This window comes from Rutilus rutilus (assembly GCF_951802725.1).
Source record: "Rutilus rutilus genome assembly, chromosome: 19".
In the NCBI taxonomy this organism is placed as follows: Eukaryota; Metazoa; Chordata; class Actinopteri; order Cypriniformes; family Leuciscidae; genus Rutilus; species Rutilus rutilus.
The window spans coordinates 22,869,622-22,891,351 of NC_140232.1; the positions used below are offsets into that span (position 1 = coordinate 22,869,622).

At 38.7% G+C, this 21,730-nt stretch overlaps 2 protein-coding genes across 2 annotated transcripts; one reads left to right on the forward strand and one right to left on the reverse strand.

Moving 5' to 3' along the window:
- Positions 1–4,794: 4,794 nt before the first annotated feature.
- Positions 4,795–14,319, forward strand: gpr173 (G protein-coupled receptor 173). The gene is made up of 2 exons (XM_084389189.1): positions 4,795–4,969; positions 11,019–14,319. The coding sequence occupies exon 2, from the start codon at positions 11,250–11,252 to the stop codon at positions 12,411–12,413; it is 1,164 nt and encodes a 387-aa protein (XP_084245315.1). The 5' UTR covers positions 4,795–4,969; positions 11,019–11,249; the 3' UTR covers positions 12,414–14,319.
- Positions 14,320–17,623: 3,304 nt separating this feature from the next.
- Positions 17,624–21,250, reverse strand: suv39h1a (SUV39H1 histone lysine methyltransferase a). Its single transcript, XM_084390470.1, has 6 exons — positions 21,059–21,250; positions 20,622–20,767; positions 19,826–20,485; positions 19,102–19,248; positions 18,180–18,309; positions 17,624–18,045 (listed from the first exon to the last, which is right to left on the reverse strand). Exons 1-6 carry the CDS (start codon positions 21,075–21,077, stop codon positions 17,912–17,914), a joined length of 1,236 nt encoding a protein of 411 aa, XP_084246596.1. The 5' UTR covers positions 21,078–21,250; the 3' UTR covers positions 17,624–17,911.
- Between the last annotated feature and the right edge of the window lie 480 nt (positions 21,251–21,730).

Consider the following 21,730-nt stretch of genomic DNA (forward strand, 5'->3'; position numbering starts at 1 on the left):
GTCTATAGGTTAAACTGGGGTGCACAAAACTGTCAACACACACAGAATGTTTTTTTTTTTTTTTTTTTTTTTTTACTTGCTTGCTGGTCTCTCTCGGTGAAGTGAATTCCGTCTAACAGACACGAACGGCGCGATCCAACAAAAGACAGTCAGAACCCAGTGATATTACACGGGATGCTCCGGCGCGACACGACAAATCCCAGCCAGACAGTGTAGTGACTCTCCGAGTCCAAGCGCTCGCGCCATTTCTGACAAGGGACAGACAGGTTTGAATTTTGCATTAATGGTGTGGTCGCTTCAATGTGTCCAATATAGACAGCTTCTGGCTGTTATAGCATTGTAGACACGCGGTGAGCAAAATTAGGACATAAAAAGCTCGATGGAATGGTGCCAGTCAGAGAGGCCGTTACGTCAAATACAGTAGGCTAGTATAGGCCTACAGCAAATTTTAAAAATACAGTAAGTCTCTGTATGTGGTGTTTGACGTCACAGAAAATTCCTATGATGCAATGGGAATCACAGTTATTTACTGTAAAGATTGAGATTAAGGTGATTTAAAGTAAATAATTGCAGAAATGACAGAAAAGTCTAACAGTGTAGTGTAACAGCACAGCGCTTCTGGGTTGTACGTCAGAACGTAGGCTCACTATTGGCCAGCATCACAGACTAAGAAACGCGCTGTGCTGTTACACTATGTGAACTCACTCAGAAGAAAATTAATAGTTGAATAAAGTCGTTTTTTTTTTTTTTTTTTTGCTTGATAAACTTAAGGTTGAGCCACTGTAGTCACTTGGACTATTTTAACAATGTCTTTACTAACTTTTCTGGGATGGCAGATATCGATTACATAGAAGCCTATGAAGGAGTGAGCCAGCTCTCAGATTTAATCAAAAATATCTTAATTTGTGTTCCGAAGGTGAACGAAAGTCTTACGGAGTTGGAACAACATGAGGGTGAGTAATAACTGACAGATTTTTCATTTTTGGGCGAACTAACCCTTTCAAATTCTTACAACTGCTATGTTTTCATTAACAAAATGACTGTATTGGAAAAACTCAGCTCAGCTTTCACTACAATTAACACTAATTATCAACATATCAGATGACCTCTTCAAAGGTTAAAGTTTTTTTATTTATTATTATACAGTGGGTTGTACGCAAAAAGTTTAGTGGCAAATATTTAAATCTTTTGCTTTTTCATATGTGATCATTTAAATATTAATAGGCTATATTATTGATATAGGCTATATTATTTATTATCAAAATAACTAAACTTAAAGTAGGGCTTAATCTTAAGCAAGCAACAACTAAAACTGCTGCTGCAATCACACAAAATTTAAATTTACATAAATGGGACTGTCCTCACACGAGCAAACGACAAGTTTGTTTTGATGAGAATTCTTATTTTTGTGGTTGGCAAATGTCACACATGTCATGTTCTGATTTCTGATAAGCTGCTTTCTGATTTCCTTTGAAAGCCCGTCAGTGATCGTCGACACTCACACGATTACTTGCCATCAAATTTGCACAGATAAGCACTTTCACTGGAACGAGTGACAAAGCTCTTTCTAATTACAAAAGGAGCTCTCACTTATCGCAAATAAATCTCTTTAGAATAAACTAACAAATTCCATGCTCCACTTATGTATAATATTGATCTAAATCAGTAAATAAAGACTATTCTTAAAAAAATGCATTGCATTAAACAGCTGAACTGCATTATGGGTGAGGGATGGATGCTGATGCAGCCGAAGTGGATGTTAATTCATTATAAGCCTTATTTTGTGTCAGACTACCTAAACAAAATGGTTTTAAGCCAGTTTTCTCTGAACTGGCCTTTGAGGTACTCAGGGTGAAGATATCGAGCATCTGTGCTGACAGACAGAGAGGGATCAGGCATTGTGCTAGTAGGCTATACTTTTTTTTTTAATCATAAAAAGGTAATTATCTTCAGAATTATGTCAAAATTCTATTAGAAAATGATAAACACTGCAATTAAATGAGTATTTTTAAAGACAAATATATTATATTAATATATAAATATGCATGTATAAATTGTAACCTATGTAATATTTAAAATAATATTTTAAAATAACAAAATTTTAAACAACACAAAGAACATTTATTTAATAATAACTTAATAAAGTTCTTAAAATAACTACTTAATAATGTAAACATAACTTAAATAATCATTTAAATAATAACTACTTGTTATAATAAGTAATTATTACTTATTATAATAAGAAATTGTAATTTCTTTAATTACTTAAATTCAGCCATTAGTGATGTCACCATGCATCACATCACAACAAAAAATATATTTTTCAATCACACCACAGTGTCATCAGTGTTTTTACTGTAATTAAGAACACAGTGGCCTGGTTCACAGACAGGATTAGACCTTAGCTCAATTTGGGCATTTAAGTAGCTTTTATAAGAAAAAATAATACAGAATATATGCCTTAGAAAAATTAATACATTACTGATGTGCATCTTGAGACAAAACAATGGCACTGACATATTTTAAGATATGCCAGTGCAAGTTGCTTTCAGTTAAAACAGCTCAAACATGCATTTAAGCCTGGTACTAGGCATAAGCCTTGTCTGTGAAACCGAAGTGAAATGAAGACCGTCTGTCAAATGAAGTCTTTCTATACCTTGAAATAAGCTGGACTAAGTACTGTAGCGATCTATAACTCTTTCCACTAGAGGGCGCTACTGAACCCAGAGAGCTTTTTCCATTTGAGGCTAGTGTTATGACAGACCTTTGCTTATTACGAAAACTATATCAAATGATCTTAATTATCATAATGAAAGATGATGGTGGTGCTATACCAGAGTACAGGCTACAATACAGTTCAGGGGCCGTTTAAACTTACTCTGTGAAGTAACAATTTGAAACTTTTTACCAGTGACCATGCTGCATTGCATTAGGCTACAACAGCGGTGGATGTAGCAGCAGCTTACCAGTGCTATAAACATCACAGTTAGCAAATAGAAAGGGGACATTGATCTATTTAGTATTTATTTATATGGTAAATCCACCATTTTGTGCTGCCTATAAATTAAACAACTTTAAAAATGTCAGTTTTGTACTTTCATTCCTTTCAGGTGAGTGATTGTGTGTCCTCAGGTCGGTTTTCCTTTTGTCGGGTAAGGCCATCTGTTCCTGCGGCTTCCAGCGGTTCAGGCAGCTGTTTGGCCAGGCATGAGGGCACGCAGCGGATCGCTGTGTCACGCAGAGACAAAACACCTTTTTACCAGGAAGTTACAGGTAGATTAAACGCTCACACACCAAGGGCCTACTGAGCGAGCTGGCTTACAACATTCCTCTCTTCAATAAAAAATGTGCCAAAAACCCAAAATCCATAGAGGAGAACTGGGCCATCTAGTAATTTCTACATTGTAACATTAGAAAATGTGGCCCTATTTTAACTGACTACAGTGTAAGCCTAATGATATAGCCTATCAATATCTTTTTATTGTTTTGAATAGTTTTTTCATATTTGTTTAGGGTACCTGTTTTGAAATGTTTAAGGATGAAGGATTGAGAATGTAAGCTATATCAATAAGTAGCCTATATATTTGTTGGCTATTGTATTGGTTTTATTTTGGTAAAATAACAATACTTCCATTATTATTATTATTATTATTTTTATTTATTTTTTTGAGTGCATGAGATTTAAACCATCCTTCATCATTAATTCAAAACAGGAAAACAAATATGCCGTATAAAAAAAAAAAAAAAAAAAAAAAAACTATAATGTGGATTTTTATTTTTTTTAAAACACTGGCCGTTTAAAAGTTGTGGTTGTCTAGCCTATGATTTCAGTGCACCACAGTGAGGAGAACAAGGTAAGTGAGGCTGCCGAAAAATCCCGAGGCGTTTCCGAAGGGATCCGATCCAGAGAAAACTGAGGTAGAGCGCAGAGACGAGAGCTACTGTTTCCTTCGCAGAAGAACCCATTTAATTTCCTTCATTTTTCGTTAACATTCTTAATTCAGCGATGGCACCGGGATACTGACATTAATGGCCAATTCCCGAGCAAAGACTCGGTTCTGACTGCTATGTGTGATCCATCTTTTTTGCGCCTTGCATTACAGACCGTACCAGGCTTATGCATTTTAAATATATAGGGCGCTTACATGTACTGTGTACATGTCTCCACATAGAATGACTACACTATGTGAGAGGACAACGCTGATGCCAATGGATGTACCGAAGGATGATGCTTGGTAAAGCGGATTTATTCCCGTCGAAGATAAGATGTGAATCGGTGTGGCGTGGGAGAAAATGTCTTTGGCTCCAGCAAGAAATGAAGATGGGAAGAAGCGTCTTGTCTTGTAGCCCAGTACCGAGAGCCAGTCGTTATTTACAAATCTAAATCTGCGTACAAGATAATGATACTGACGCTGTATCTCAGGATTAATCGAAACCACAAAAACACTGCAGAAATAGAGTAATTGTGCTATTAAACTCTGCTTGATTTAGTCACCGTGTGATGGGAATATACTGCTAAAGCTTGGCCTAGCTTTATGGAAAACCCGTAGACATGACATGCACACGAAAAAAGAGGAAACGATATTTTTTGTTTTTTAAAACCTGTATGTATGTAATATTCCAGCTTCTGGCATAATATTGTTTAACCCGTTCAGCAAAAGACTTTCCAGTGAAACAGGTCTTGTTTCTGTTTTTCAGACGTGACCATTCCGTGTATTAATTAATTAATTAATTATATATATTTTTCATTCTCTGTTCATAAAGGACGTCGAGGTTCATCTTGGATTACAATTTGGATTCATGAGCGATTTATTGAACGCGTTGTGTCGGGTCAAAAAAACGTATTTGCACCTTTTTGTGCGTTTCAATTTTTTATTTATTTTGATTTTTTTAATATTTGCAACAAGCTCCCGTTAAGGCCTACTATCGAGACAAGATCCATTGTCTGGAGGAAGACCAAGAATTACAAGTAAGACATCCATCACTTTATGACTCTCCTATTTGATGTTTTATAATTAACTAGCCTTATAAAATGGAGGATACAATTGCTCGAGCAATTAAAATAAAAATAATTACAAAAAAAAAGTCAATAATAAAAAATAAACATCCATGACTCTCTGCATGACGCATAATATGTATACTGAAGTGAAATGCAGGCCTGTTTTATGCATTTGTTATTTCATTGTCCCTCATGCAAACGCGCAGATGCGCGCGCGGAATAAGACACACACAGAGAGGGAGAGACGCCGTAGTTCTTCATGATATCTAATGATAACCATGCAGGTCACAGTGCTCTAAGAAGATGTGAATCGCACCCAAGAGAGTTAGATAACGAAATAGCAGTGTAACACTGTCTGGGACTGTCGTATATGCGCCCTGACAGAGTCCATACGGGTAATTTGCACTTTTGCGTATTGGCTGTGCGAGTCACGTCATTAGTTCAAAGCAATACATTATTTTCATGTTTTTCAGGTGTTTCACTGAAACCCATTGACAACGCACGCGCTGTAAAACAGGTTCTAGTTCAGTAAACGATTTATGTAGGCTATATCAGTATGGCGCATCACCAAGCGCACCGATAGCCTGTCGCAAATGAAGATGATGGAGATACGGAGAAAACACTTTCTAAAAGCTAGCCACGAACGACGGGATCACGTTGTTCTTTTTTATCGTATCAAAACGATAGGTGTGGGAGAGTCGAAATGATTCAGGCTCGTTTGGTTGGTGAATTCCGCGTCGCCTCCTCCCACCGAGACCACGGTAGCGATATTCACTGCTGTTGCTATCCAGCCTTCTACCTCCAACCAACTCCCTTTACACCTGACTCCTCCCAACGACATCGAAGGCCTTCTCACTATGAATGCGAGATAAGAGCACGCTAAATTCTCTGGAGGGAAATATTAAAGAGTCCGAATAATTAATATAACAAAATGATAACCCAAGGGATGACAACTGTAATGGGTAGTTACAATGGAGCTAAAGTCCTCGCTTACGCAAAGTGTGTGTGTGTGTGTGTGTGTGTGTGTATTTTGATATACATTTTTTAAATTAACAAATGTTGTCTCAATTGTATTTGTGTATACATTTTGTATAATTTAATTTTGGAAGCGTTTTGTCCAAAGTGGGGGGGTTTCACTGTGAATCTCTAGCTCTACCATCTTTATGGACTTTTTACCCCACATTATTAAACTAGGCTATTTGATAGTTACAAAAAAAGCACTTTGTCTGAAAATGTATGTGATAGCAACATGTGATTTTTATGTGATTTTTGACTAGAATCATTTTGCAGTGCATTGCGATAAACAGGTGTTTAGGAAAGTACTGCCTTGCTGTATAGTGAGAAAAACAGTATGTACTACCTCATAAGGGACATTTAAATTCATTAGATTACATGTAGGCCAACAGACCAGTTTGTCTTCCAAGACATATAGCTTATGTTAAATACTGAATTTACAGTGGGAACTATTTGCACGCAAATTGATACAATCTGCATATTGAAAAGTTTCATCTTTGGCCCATAAAAATGTTAATACTCCCCTCATATCAGGTCACTGAACTACTTTTTTGTTTTTCAAGAGAAAACTTTGACATTAAGCAGTGGGAAAACATCTGTTCAAGTTTAATTTTTATTTATTTTTTATCTTTCTTTTTTTTTGCATAAAGGTAAAGTTCAATGATACACATGTAGAACGTTATATCACTTAATATTTATAAAATTGTCATGTTTCTATCTAGAGGTTTCTACAATTGGAAACATCTTAATACTTAAGACTAAATTTCTGAAATTTAATCAGTGGAAGTGCTGATTCAAATAACACCTTTAAATGATATAAAGCTGTACATTTTGTAAACTGGTTACAACAGGTTGTCACAGTAAGGCTGTAACATTTTATCTTCTCTGTGACAGAAACATTTACTTTACTCTCCATTCTGGCTGATTATTTCTCATGAGTGACACTTTTTTTCCTTCCCAGCTCACCTCAACGCATACAATTCTGAGTTGCATTGAGGCTTACAAAGACACATACACCGCACAAGGCAGAAGGACCCCGTAGCCTAGCAACAAGCAGCTGTAATTGCTGTGACACAAGTGAATTAGTGTTTCTGCTCTAAAACAATGGGTCGGCGCAGTTCTATCTCCTGTTGGACTAAGGTACTCAGTGACTTTGTCATCAGCTGGCGTCTACTTGTAGCTTTCTCTGTACCTGAGAATGTTTGCCAGTGAGGGCTGGCACAAATGGCGCTTTAAGTGCTGCAAATATCACCTCAGCAGGTGTAGGTATACGCCTGGATTCATGGATCAGTGCTCTTTCACATTGAGAGTCAGATAATGCTAGCTGGCTGTTCTACACCACAGCAGGGTACATGTCTGTTTGGAAAGTATATGCTCTCTACTAAATACTGCCAACCAGGGGCAGAGACTGCCTTTTCGGTATGTGGGTGTAAATGAGAAAGCCTGAGTTAGGTGGAACTTTCAGAAACATTTGGTGACATTGGAAACATTTTCAGAACAATATCGCTATATATTCTAAATCTTTGTTTTGAAGCTCTGCTATGGCTTTTAATGTAGATGTAAAAGATTTTCCACCCCCTAACTCTTTTATTCCCCCCCTTCCCCCACACCCCTTGCCCCCGCATCCCGATCCACATGCCTATACTCAACACATAAAAAGTGATGTGTTGTAGCCTAGCAACAATGAGGTAATTACCATGAAAGACTAGTTGCTGGCATGCCATGTAGCGTGTGGTGGAAACAGCTGATCTGTTCGGCACTAAGGGAGAAGCAGAAGATGTTCCTCAGCATGTTACAGCAGATGCTTAGAGGAGCCCTGCTTATCTCATTCAGCAAATTATTGATTGATCTGTGTTTACTGATGGTGAACACAAATAAAATACCTTTTGTGGTGTCAGGTGCTCTTTTTTTCAGTTCTTTCTATAGTAGTTTAAATTTGATGTATGCACTAAAATATATAGGTTTTACGATTTTTTTTTCATTTACTTAATTTAAAATCATTAATATTTAATATTATTGAAAATAAATGTTTCATGCATAATGCACTTAGGGTTTTAAATTAATTAACTTAATTATAGAATCATTACTTACCAAACATAAATGTCCCCAATACTGCAATAGGTGTCTTGAAAAATCACATCTGCCTCTATACTCATTGCTGGGCAGATTACTTGCAAATTGTAGTCCGTTACCAATTACAGATTACATGATGATAATTGTAGTAACGTAACCTAGATTACTCATTTTAGGTAATGTATTCTGTCTACTTTGATTACTTTTAAGCAAAGTCATTTATCACTTAAATTTGAATAGTAATATTGTGTACCATACTGATATCATTAGTGTTTCGTAACTTTATTTATCTCATACATGGTGTAATTGAGGTGCTTTTGTCCCCAAATTTAGAAGCATCACAGATTTACTTACATGATAATTACATGGCCATTCTATATGGAGAATGTAGTCAAAGCTAAAATGGTATTTTTAAAAAGGAAAAAAAGAATTAGAGAGAATCAATAATTTATGAACAATTTACTGCTATTGTGTGAATATGTAATCATGTAAACCATAAAAATGTAACTGTAATCTGACTTTAATCTTTTTCAGCATCTCACGCATGTGCATATTTTTAAGATGCCGTGCCAAGTTAAAAGACGTTCAACTTTTAAAAACATGTCTCCAGGCCGCTTTGTGAACAACCCAATTATTATTTTGGTTTGAGTGGAATGCGTATCTTTAAAGTGCATGTAATCAAAAAAAAAAAAAAAAAACTGTTCGGGGGAGTGTCTTGCAGAAACATTTTCTACCTGTCAATCATTTTGGATACATAACTAGTCAAAAATTGGGGGATTGAGGGCTTTGGAGGGGGACAAGGAGATGGCGAAAGGATGTGGAGAGAAGCAGGCAAAGGGATGGTTAAAAAACAGGCAGACGAGACCATGGAGTAGATGGAGGCAGCAACCATGGAAGAGATGAAGGGAGGAGTGGCCAGATGGTGCTGACCCAGAGTATGACCAGGACGATAGCCCAAGGTGGAGTTGATGGAGGAGCCGTGGCAGAATCCTGGTTGATGACACCAGGGGGACGTCCAACAGCGATGGAGTCGTAGGTAGTGGAGCCCAGAGCGCAGAGGGAGCGATGGGAGGCTGATGACCTGGCGGCCGCCACGGAGCCACAGCGATGACCCCCTGAGATAGTAGAAAGTAGGTATCCGGAGGGCAGAGGTTAAGCTGGAGCGACCGAGAGCAGAGCTAGCTAAAGCCAAAGGGGTGGAGGGCCGGAGAGCAGCAGACCATGCGCAAGTCTGCAGCGAAGGTGTGACGATGTCCAACCGAGGTGGAGCCGACGGTCCGAGAGAGCCCACCATGGCCAAATGCCCGATTTTTCACACTGGAGTCGAGGGAGGAAGGGAGTCAGGACAAGGAGTCAGGACAATGGGTCCAAGAGGGACAGAGCACTCAGAAGCTGGAGTTGGAGCCACAGGCTCATCACACACAGGCGGAATTGGCTCCCAGCAGGTCCTCTGTGAACCACGCCACTGAAAGAAGGTATAGGTAACACAGAGGGACCGATTGGGAATGAGAACAACTGGGTGGCAGGAATGGCTGAGGAGAAAGGAGAACAGCACAAAAACCAACAAAAAACAAAGTATTCCTGATGGCAGGCTGAAGAGGTGGTGGGAGAGGGAGGCTGGGCGGGTTTAGCAGGACTGAAGAAGACGATACATATTCTGGCTAGATGGAAAAGGGACACAAGGAATTCATCTCTCCACAATCAAATAAACTCTCCATTGGGTCTAGCCGGTACTCACTCTCAGTGGCGGGAGGGTGGCCGGGGCTCACTTCAATACCCTAGAATTCCATGAGGACTCCCACGACGATGGATACCGGCTCACACCCCTGGTCAGACTCTGTGTTTCAGAGCTTACAGTTTGCATGGGGCTCAGGCATAGTATCCGTCTATCGGGTGGTGATGGACTGGGCTCTGTCTGGGGTCAGGCTGTGGTATGGATCGGGGGTAGACACTTTCCAGACACCTTATGATGACCTCCATCCAGCTAAGTCCTTTGGTGTCTGGGAGGTCTACTGAGTAGTGATGGTTGGTTCAAATCAAGGCAGGTCAAACAAACACAACTCTAGCATTAACGAGACCAGACAAACTGAAGGGGTACACACATGAACTTAAATACAAGCGATAATAAGGGTGAACACAGCTGAACAGAATGACAAATTAAATTAGTTACTATGACAACTAAAGACTGGTGGGAACTAAATCAAAGGAAAACAGAAACCAACTAAAAGTTAATGAAAATGAAGCTAAGACAAAAATGACTGAATATATGTTACAGTAGCCTACTTACCTACAAAAGTACAAAGTAATGTAAGGTTTAGGGGTAGGTTTAGGGTTAGAACCTTACCAAGTTTGTGTCATTACTACAATAAGTAAATAGTATGTACATGCGAAACAGGACTGTAAAATAATGTTTGGAAATAATGGTCGACCATCATTAGTGTAGTTTGAAACCTTAACCTTTCTGGTAAATAACAAAATGTTAATGTGAGAAAAAATCCAATTTTCAAGTATTTCCCCAATACATTTTATCACAAGTATGTTTCCACACATGGCAAATATTCTTATTTGATTTTTTTGTTTTTTAAGTCTACTGTATCTGAATGTTTTTGGATAAATTTTCACGTTATTTATGAATTGCCATAGTACTTCTAGAGTTACATTTTTTATTCTGCACTAGTAGTTTGCTGTTGTATTAGTGTGGTCTCCTCAGTGCTCAATTTATTTTCAAGAAAAAAAATGTTGTATTGGAATTAAGAATATAATTATTTTTTCCTGCATCAATATCACTTTATGATATTTAACTCTTCTTGACCTAAACATATTTTTTCCCAGGCATTACAGAAATTATATACTTTCCCCAAAAGTCAGTTGTATTTGTGGCCTTTAAAGACCAGAATTTGTTTGTAACAAATGTTTTGTTCTTTATTCACAGGTGTGGAGGCCAAGAGAGGTGGCACGTTTAAAGGGACGTTCCAAAGAAAACTGTACAAAATGGGGCAATGCATATCAAGCTTCTCTCCTTCCATTTGAGACAACAACGAAAGGCAACCACGAGGACGGACGACAGCTCAGCTGGAGGTGGCGGAGGTGGAGAAGGGAGTGGAGGAAGTGGGGGTAAAGGAGGAGTTGAAGGAGGAGGTGTGCAATTTGAGCAGCAAAAGGGATGGCCAACGGAAACGCAAGCAGTGATGGGCCTGGGAACCCCTTGGCGGCTGTGGTGTCCACAACAGGTGGCATGATGGGTGGAGCACCTTCTTCAGCCGTGTCTACCTATGTGAAACTCGTCCTTCTGGGGCTGATCATCTGCATCAGCCTGGTGGGCAACTTAGTGGTCTCCCTGCTGGTGCTAAGGGACAGAGCCCTACACAAGGCACCCTACTACTTTCTTCTGGACCTCTGCCTTGCCGACACCATCCGTTCGGCGGTGTGCTTTCCCTTCGTGCTGGTGTCCATCAAGAATGGCTCGGCCTGGACTTACAGCGTGCTCAGCTGCAAGGTGGTGGCCTTCATGGCCGTCCTTTTTTGCTTCCATGCTGCCTTCATGCTGTTCTGCATCAGCGTCACACGTTACATGGCTATCGCCCACCACCGGTTCTACTCCAAGCGAATGACCTTCTGGACATGTGTGGCGGTGGTATGTATGGTCTGGACACTGTCGGTCGCCATGGCATTCCCGCCCGTCTTTGACGTTGGCACCTACAAGTTTATCCGCGAGGAGGACCAGTGCATCTTCGAACATCGCTACTTCAAGGCCAACGACACATTAGGCTTTATGCTGATGCTGGCTGTGCTAATCTTGGCCACTCACGTGGTGTACATGAAGCTTCTGCTGTTCGAATACAAACACAGAAAGATGAAGCCAGTCCAAATGGTTCCAGCCATCAGCCAAAACTGGACCTTTCACGGACCTGGAGCCACAGGCCAGGCTGCCGCAAACTGGATAGCAGGGTTCGGCCGTGGCCCAATGCCTCCCACTTTATTGGGCATCAGGCAGAACTTGCACAACCAGAACAGACGCCTGCTAGGCATGGAGGAGTTTAAGGCCGAGAAACAGCTTGGCAGGATGTTCTATGTCATCACCTTGTTTTTTCTGGTGCTTTGGTCCCCGTACATTGTGGCCTGTTACTGGCGGGTCTTTGTTAAGGCGTGCACCATCCCGCACCGGTATCTGTCTACTACCGTGTGGATGAGTTTCGCCCAGGCGGGTGTGAACCCCATCATCTGCTTTTTCCTCAACAAGGACCTGAAGAAGGGCCTGCTGGCCCACCTGCCTCCCTGTTGTAGAACTCCACCTCAACTGCCCCGTGAGCCTTACTGTGTCATGTGAAGATGAGTGTTCATTCATAATGTTCTTTTTTTTCTTCTGTTCTTTATCTTCTGGATGGTTGGAAAGTGGACAGCCAGGGGGGAGGGAATAAGGGGTCTGTAATTATGGAGACATGGACAAACTTTAAGAGCTGTTGTGGCCTTTGATTTAGTTTAAGATGCTTTAAATGTCACGGGTGGATGTCACGGAATAAGCATCTACTGTCACCTTAATGATTTTAAGGGCAAAATGGGCTCTACACTAATGTGTGGTTTGGTAAATCAACTCTTGAACAGGTTTGAAGAACCATATGTTTCGCTTTAGGGTGGTACAAATTCACAAATCAACCAAACTGATGGTCTATTTTATGGTGAATGTATGAAGGCTATATCAAATGGATTCTTATGATCGATCTCAACAAACATTACCATTTGATTTGGCTCAGTATCTGTATCCCTTTACCAGGATCCTGAGGGCCTCGAATCAAAGATTTGCAAAAATATTCGTATACATGCCTTGTGAACAGCTGCACTCCTGGCAGAGTAATTTATATTATTTGAACTAGTGATTCAAAAATACTCAATGTGCATGTGTATTACCTTATCTTTAAGGGAAAACAAACTTGAGATTAAACTATTTTTAAGAATGAGTGCCAAGTATAAGCCTCTAGGAATGAATGAGGCTGACAAAAAAAGACAAAGTTCCTACAATTTATGCTAATTGGTTGGGCTGAATCCTTCCTGTGGCTTCATCAGACAGGAATTAAGATGCTCAAGAAAAACAGTGTGTATAATAAGCAACTTCCAGAACAAATAATGTTGATTTAAAGGGATTGTAGACAAAAGGAGCTGACTGAAAATATGAATCTGTGTGAAATATGGCCTATTCAGGGTTGAAGGTTCTTTCCCTGAGTTTTTGCTGTAATTTATTGTTTCTTAATTTGTCTTTTTTTCTCTCAGCTCTATTTACTTAATTTATAGAATATTTCATATCATTGCACTCAATAACTCATGCCTTTATAATTTCCATAATGAATCTGAATATATGACCATCTTATGATGTTGAAACCAGAAAAGGTGAAGTATTTTACTGTTACTTGTTTTGTGAAGAGACGGATCAGTATTGAATACTGATTTGTTAATGATGCATTTCGGTTAAACCAACCGATCATTTATCCTTCCGAATGCTTGCACAGAAGTTGTTGTAAAGGAGAAGTTACTTGGTCTTTTGCGTTTTGAATTACTTGAAAGAAAGTTTGCTAGCCTGTCGGATACAAAAGGTTTTTAATATGTGATTTTCATACATGTATCTTGGAAAGTGATAATTTCAGACTTTACATTTTCAATCATGTAAGTGACAGGTAGGTTGCATTAGAGGTATTTTAGTTTGCATTTACTGTGTTTTACAGACTAACACAGGATGAATGGATTCTTGGAAAGAAGTTGTTGGTCAGGTAGTATTAAGGAACCTAAAGTCTGACAGTGTATCTCGGCCTCCTGTTGACCAGAAATCAAACTAAATTCTGATTTTTAATCTTGTAATGAAAATATGAATGTGTTTGAGATTAGGGAAGAAAAACATGTAAGGTGTTAGTGGAATGTTTAGATTTCTTTGTTGAAGTATTCCATTTCATTAGGAGCTAATAAGTGGATGGACTAAATTTCCAAATGGGTTGAGTGTCAAATGAATTTCCCTTAATATTTTGCACACAACTCAAGAAACCATTGATCAGCCACATGATTTCTCTGGCATATATTGATTTGAATCAGAATGCTGACCAACACAGACAGGACAGATTGTAATATTTCCGTGAATGTTCAATGAGATCTCTCTCTGTACGGTAGGCATGGGATTGGTAGGAGTGATCAGACTTTCTTTTTCTGAAACCTGTCATTGCAAAAACACAGAAAAAAAAAAAAAACATCTATGATGAACAGAAAAAGAGGAATAATTATTTCTGTTATCTGCATTTTATGCCTTATTCCATTACCAAGGTTTAATGTTACCAATGCAAGAATGATCTGAAAGCTGTATGCTTCTAAAGACACCAATAAATCACACTAAAACATATGCTGGGGAAAACACAACACTGTGTATTTGTGGATTATCGGTGGACATGTCTTGCTGCCCTCAACAAGCCTCTGGGTTGCGGGTAAGAAGACGCCTGCATCAGCTGCGTTATTGATAACGAATTTACGAACTGCGACATGTGGGACTGTACAATTTTGCTCAGTTCTCTGGAGAGACTTGAATTTACGAAAACAAAACAACACAGAGAGACACAAATTGATTTTCCGTGGAATTAAAAGGAACTTCTTGGATTCGTAAGGATTTCTTCGAGACTTTTTTCTTCTTCTCGTCTTTGGGCGGGTTTGGGGTGGGGGACAGTATGTGAATGATGGTTTGGGCTATTGTTGTATTCACCTGTGAATAGGAAATCGCTTGGGTCAGTGTTGGGGGTTGGGTGAACCGGATGTGATTTTGTAACAAGCAAAAATGCCTGGTAGAACATTTTTAGTTGCTTCAGGCATCTTATCTTTTGTAAAATAACTGTGAACCTCTGTGTAATTTCATGTGTATTATATGGACAATGCACTAACTTCAAGTGGGGGGCGGAGTGAAGGGTGGGGTTACGACCCTTGATCGTCATCTTTTTACCACGCATGTGTGTGTGAGTGTTTACGCTGAGTATGAGTGTGTGGATAAAACTGGGTACTCATGAGGAGCAAAGCAAAGGTGAAAGGTCAGAGATGCATCATTTGATAGGAACCACTCCTGTAGTTGATCCACTAAAATTTCACATTTTCAATGCTTCAACACAACTGCAAAGACTATAGAGAGCTGAGCCTTAAATAAGACATAATGTTTATTAGAATCAACATGGAATATGGATCATAACCAACACTCAAAAATGAATATGTCTTGTTGAAGTGAATTGTAAATTATACATTTATTTGGCAAGTGAAATATGATATTCAAGTTGCTCCTTTAAATAGCAAGTGAGGAGTTTAGAATCCATTTTGAAAACAGACAAATATGAGTTTTCTTGAGTTTATTCTGACAATGCAATGAATTTGTAAGCAAAAACTGTAACATAATTTATTTAAGGTTGAGAAAGTTTTATCTGACATACCAATGTCTTCATTTTATTTGCCTTTCATATTAATTATTGATAGTGCCTGAGTTGATCACAAAATCTTTTTCTGATTAATCGCTAATAATTGCCAAATTATATTATGAATGAGTATGTGATTTCATCATGTCAGCTCACTGAACTACTGAACGGATGACAAAAATCTTTAAAACTGCTTAGATATGACAAGCCACTCACACAGCTAACTATTATAAGAGCAATAGACAGCACATATGTTCATTGAAATTTTAGTTGAGCAACTCGGGAGTTGTTTATTTGTGAATGCATGATGAATGAAGGGGGTAATGGAAAAACTGAAGAAAAAAAGAGAAAGAAACGTGAGTCAGCTTTCAGATATCTTGATCTGTAAATCAACAGGATTTTTTTTTCCAACATGACAATAAAAGTTTACTTTTGTTGCATTTTTGACTCTTAATGTGGTCTGATTTTTACTCAATGCTGCATGAGTTCAGGATTGAGTTAGCAATATTCTTGTTTGATTATTGAAGTCTTTATTCTTTTATCATAATGTTTGTAACCTCTTTGACAGTGAAGTTTGCCAACTCGAAGACACCTCAGATTCACACGCTTGGATTATGAGTTGACCTTTGACCTTTATCTACTTATGGCAGATTCTCTGCACTGCAGGGAGATCTAAGTCAGCTAAAATGTGTCGGAGAGACTGAACTATATGAGCATTTCCCTTTCAGGCCAACAATTTAGATGTGATTATTTTAAAGTCAGCATGAAATCAAAATGTACAATTCTTGTTTTTATATGGAATATTGCAGTATTTATTTCTAAATGATTTATCTATGCACATCATTTTTTATTTATTTTTTAATTCATGTGCCGTAATTTTAATCAAAATAACTTCCCTTCCCTCTTGCTGCGACATCTCTTTGCTGATGATGTGTTTACTGGCGTGAGGGCGGGACAACCTGTCACTCACATGACATCACAGCAGTAGCAAACCACAACCATCCAATCAAATCCCGTTTGGACAAAATCAAGTCCGCTCTAAATTTTTTCTTGTTTGAGAAGCGTTTCACTTGGATATACTTCCATTTCATGACGGCTTAAATTTTTTATCAGATTGACGAATATGTTCATTCAGGTTCTCGCTCTGTTCCTTCTTTCCAATTTGGGTCATTTGCAAGAATGTTAAATATTTGCATGAGCATTTAATAACATCAGATTGTACCAATATGTATCTGCAGCCACCTTAGATATGCATGCAATCTAAACTTGACAGAGAGGTTCCATCGGAATTCAACAGTGAAATGTTCAGCAGCATGCGGTGGATGAACATTAGTTCACCCGGCGTGAGATTGGCCATGGTTAGATGCTCAGACCATATGTGTAAGGTCAGCTGATTAATGTTTGCCAGTCTGCGCTTTCTGAGGTTTGATCCACAGCAAATCCAATAAAGGCAACCACTCGCCCTCGGCAACCACAGCATATCGGGATGCTTTGTAGATAGTTTATCTAGGTTCTACAGAGTAGAAGATAGGTGTACAAAAGAGCTATGGATATATAAATGAACAGAATGACAGCAGGAAGGAATGAAGACTTCAACAGCAGAGGGAGAGGGATGAGGAAAGACGCTGGCCTGGAGGAATCTCACCTCCTCATGGCAGGTTAAAGCTGAGCTGAGTGTCAGCAAGGCCAGATGAGTAGGCTTCTACTGCAGCCCTCTCCCATATTCACTACACAGATGTGTTATTTACTGCCATTTTATCAGGACATTACGTGTTCAGTAAAACAGCCTTGTGTTTTAATGTTTTAAATGTGGAATAATGATGCACAAAATCCTTCAATGACTAACAAAATACATATCTTTCACCTAATTCTAAACATTTGCCACTGTCACAAGGTGAGCTTGTTTTCTTTATTCACAAACGTAGTATTTTTTTTAAAGATTTGTATTGTGTACATCTCCCTTGTTGCCTTTTAATCTGTCAATTTTGCAAAGCATTGAACCAAATGTGTTATGAATACAATAGCACCATCTGGTGGCAAATATAGTATATATATATATATATAGGTAATCAACATACAGTATTCTTGAAGACAGAATAAATACTCCACTCAGTATCAAAAGTAATATTTTTATTAACTGAACAAAAGAACATAAAAAACATGCATATTCATTGTGGATAAAATTTTTATTTTATTAAAACAGTCCTGAAAATGGATTGAAACAATTTAAATTAATTGAATTAATAAAAGCCATCATACATCACAATGGTCACTAACAAATGCATGAAGTTAAAATCTATTTAAAGTACATATACACAAATAAAATAAATAAATAAACCTACACAAAAATACATTTCATGAAATGTGTTAAAAATCTTGTATCCGTGCTTTTGTGTGAGCTGGATTAAAACAGATATTTCCGGCAGTTCTTCACTCCACACTTGCACTCCAAATGGATCCGCTTTATGGGTGATCCTTCAATTCCAGCCCGACTTAAGTCTGTGTCCATTTTTTTACTCTCTGCATCTACTGGATCAACTGCAGCAAAAATGAGAAGTATACATTAGGTATTTACAAAGTTACATAAGATATAATTTTTCCCACATTATCATATTAACAGACCCGCCCCCAAAAATGTTATAAAAGGCCAAATAAAAAAATAAAAATCCTACTGGTCATCTTGTAGTCAAAGGTGAGCTCTTCTCCTGCTCTGATCCCTCGTTTTGCAAAGAATGCAATTCTGGGAAGTCGCTCATCTAAGTTCTCAACAAAAACATTATACACCAGCAAGTTTGGATCGCACTGGAAAAACAATGGTAAAGATTTATTAATTGCATGCTTTGTGAAGTTACTATTATAATGTTAACTTGGCAGCACACTGCGAAAAATTTAATATATATATATTATTTAAAATAATTTAATTAATAAAAAAAAAATAATACTTTCAGATTTTCAGCAGCCATTACTACAGTCACATGATCCTTCAGAACAAATAAGGTATCCTTCATAAAATTAATAATCCTTCAGAATAAATGATACCTTCTATAAATAAATATCGGAATTTGTTCCAAATTCCTAAATATCAAATGAGTTGAATGACTTCTCTAGGCTCGAGAGATTTTACTTTGTTATAGAAGTTACCAGTGTGATCACTGAAACGTTCTTTTCATTCTGGCGCCCAGCAACCCAAATCTGCAACCTGGAAGGTCACGACCATATCTAAATTCAGCTGCATAATCGATGGAGATATGCTTCAGTCTATCTGTATATGTGTGGAAAATGTGTGTTTATCTATTTCTTAGCCAATCAGAATCATTCGACCTGAAGCAAGGATGTAGGATGACTTTGGTGTAGGGTATAATTGCTGTGATCTTTGTAACTGTAAGCGGTGCGGCCTACGAACTCCTGTGTGAGTCTTGAAGCTGACTTCTGCCTGATGAAACTGCAAACTATATTCAGTAAAACTTTTCTTCAATGTATTATAATTCTGACTCCAGGTCTTCATTCATCATTTCTGGTTCTGGGTCTTTGACTGTAAGTCCCCTTACACTTGATAGACAGCCCAGATGATGTGTACAGCTAGTTAGTGCTCACGCTGTGGTTGACAAAATGAGAGACGTTTCCATAATGAGCTGCATCGATGGTGTAGACGTCCTCCACATAGTCCAGATCAAACAGGTAGGTGACGCCTTGCTTATCGTAAACCACTCCTCTCCTCTCTGCTTCCTCTGTGGTGATGATCTGATGCAATACACAACTGACAGGATTCACCAACATTAACCAATTTAAAGGTAGCCTGGTTAAAACCAGACCATTCTCAGTAGTAACTGAGTTATGGTCTGGCAAAGCTTCATTAATAACTCATTTCCAAAGGGGCGTATATTATATATTTGAATATAATAATGCATTTAAAAGTTGGTGCGCTTCACCAACGGATGTCGCTCAAATGCCTCTGGCCGCAATTGGATAGACCTAAAACCAATCAGAGCGATCGTCATTGTGTAAACCCCGCCCCAACGTTTCTGATTGGTGCCGCGATTTCGACGGATTAGAAATGGGCTTGAATGAGCTCTTTGCCAGACTACTTGCAGAGCAAATCTAAATTTCCCGGAAGTTGTCTGGGTTTTCCCAGGCTAATTTAAAGGGATAATTCACCCAAAAACTGGGGTCTAATGTTATTTCGGACACCACTGACTTTAATTGCATAGACAAAAACAGTTCTTCAAAACATCTTTAATGTAAAAATTTGAATTATAATATTTTGCATGTTCATACAGGAATGACATTTTTGGATGAGCTATCCCTTTAACTTGCTTACCTCTCCGAGATACTCCATAACGAAGCTGTTTTTGTAAATCCTCTGTAGCGTCCGCACTCCCCACCCTCTGCCATTTGCTGTTTTGAAGATGCACAGATCATACTGAATACCTCTCTGCACAACCCTGTTAGCACAGTCAGGACCACATCGGCACATGGAGTTACACTCGTAGATGGGTACCCCGGGCATCACTTTCACCTGCCTGCTGACATTATACGCTCTCCGATGCTTCAGCAGCCCTGGACAGCAGCCGTCGATTGGCTGAGAGATGCAGTCCTCACACTCACAGCCCACCGTCACTCTATTCACATCCACTCCTTTCCCTAACTTATTGTCATTAATGTAGGTGAAGTTTTTAGGAGGTCCGTCCAGATCGACCTCATTACAAACAAATATGCGGCCCTTGTGCCTGCAGGTCTGGTTCATGAGGTCTTCCCATTTTTTAAGCTTGATACGTTGCTTGGCCTTCTGGAGGAGGGAGGACACAACGGGGGCGCTCAAAGATGTTGAATCGAGCGGGTCATTGGCCTGAAGCAGAGCTGCCTTCATGTCTTTTCGAAACTGGTGCAAGAGTATTGGGCATTTAAGGTTTTTGAGAGGCTCCCATGTGCTTTCTGACTCTGCAAAGCCCCTCCACTTTACCAGGAAGAACTCTCGACCCTGAACAGGCATATTTTTAAAGGTTACGGTGACATGAATCATGTAAATTGGAAATATAAAATATGGATAAGGAGAAACAGTTGGAGCCACAAATGACTAGATCACAGTTGTATGCAATGCATAATTAATAACTCACCTTGTGTTTTTTGTAGTTGCACAGATACTCCACTTCATAGTCATTAAAGTTGTTCTTTGTCACACTCAGCTGTTGGCAAACTAGTCTTTCTCTGCGGCACAGAGCCTGGAGGTCCTCCCATGAAAGTTTACAAGACATCCTGCAATCTTAAATCATATGTAAGGGGCTCAATGTATATTCCTTAAGAAACAACTGCAACCTTTCACGCATGTTAGTGTCATGTAGCACTTGCTGTACACTAGTCATGTCATTAACTATAGTAGGCTATATTTAAAAGTTCCCTAGTAAGACAGCATTTTGTGATTATTCAGTGCTATTTTATATATATAGGCCTATTTGTTTAGCTATTGCGCACGTTTATTCATTGTTATTTATAGGGAACGTGCATCTAAACGGCAATGTTCGTCACTATTTGAAGAAAGCAAAAGAAATCCTACCTTTCAAATATTGCGCCATGTTCTCGCCTGAATCAACACGTCCTCGCCTCAGTCGCCTCCCCTTCAGTAGGCTACAGGCTGGATTCCCAATACCGGATGATGCGAATATGGAATTCGCGTTGATGATTGGTCGAGTTGTAGCTGAGAGAAGAAAACCTAATGTTCATTGGTCAATCCCGTTGACACAAAACCATGACACAATGTATTTATATGTATTTATGTCTAAGCTGTCAACAACTTAAAATCACAATTTGTAAGCGAAAACTCGTATTTATATCACTGTTATTATTTTATTATTATTTTATATTTTATAACATAATATAGGCTAATCATGAAAAATATCTCACTCCTGACTGAAAGTTATTTTCACTTAATTGTTTTAATGAACAAATCGTGAAGTTGTTTTCATAAAAATGAACAGGAAATAGACCTTATTCAGAGTAGCGAGGCTGCACATGTCTATTGTTCAGCTAACGATAACATTAAATATATATAACAAAACTTATGTAGACAAAAAAAAGTATTGAACGTTTTTAGTTTTGAAAATGAAGTGATCAGCTTTGCTTTATACAGTGTACGCCATTGTAACTGTACCCTTACGAAAAAGAAGTTTATTCAAGTGTTCTACCTAGTATACTTAGCCTGGATGCCAGCCAACTTATCCCCGCCCAC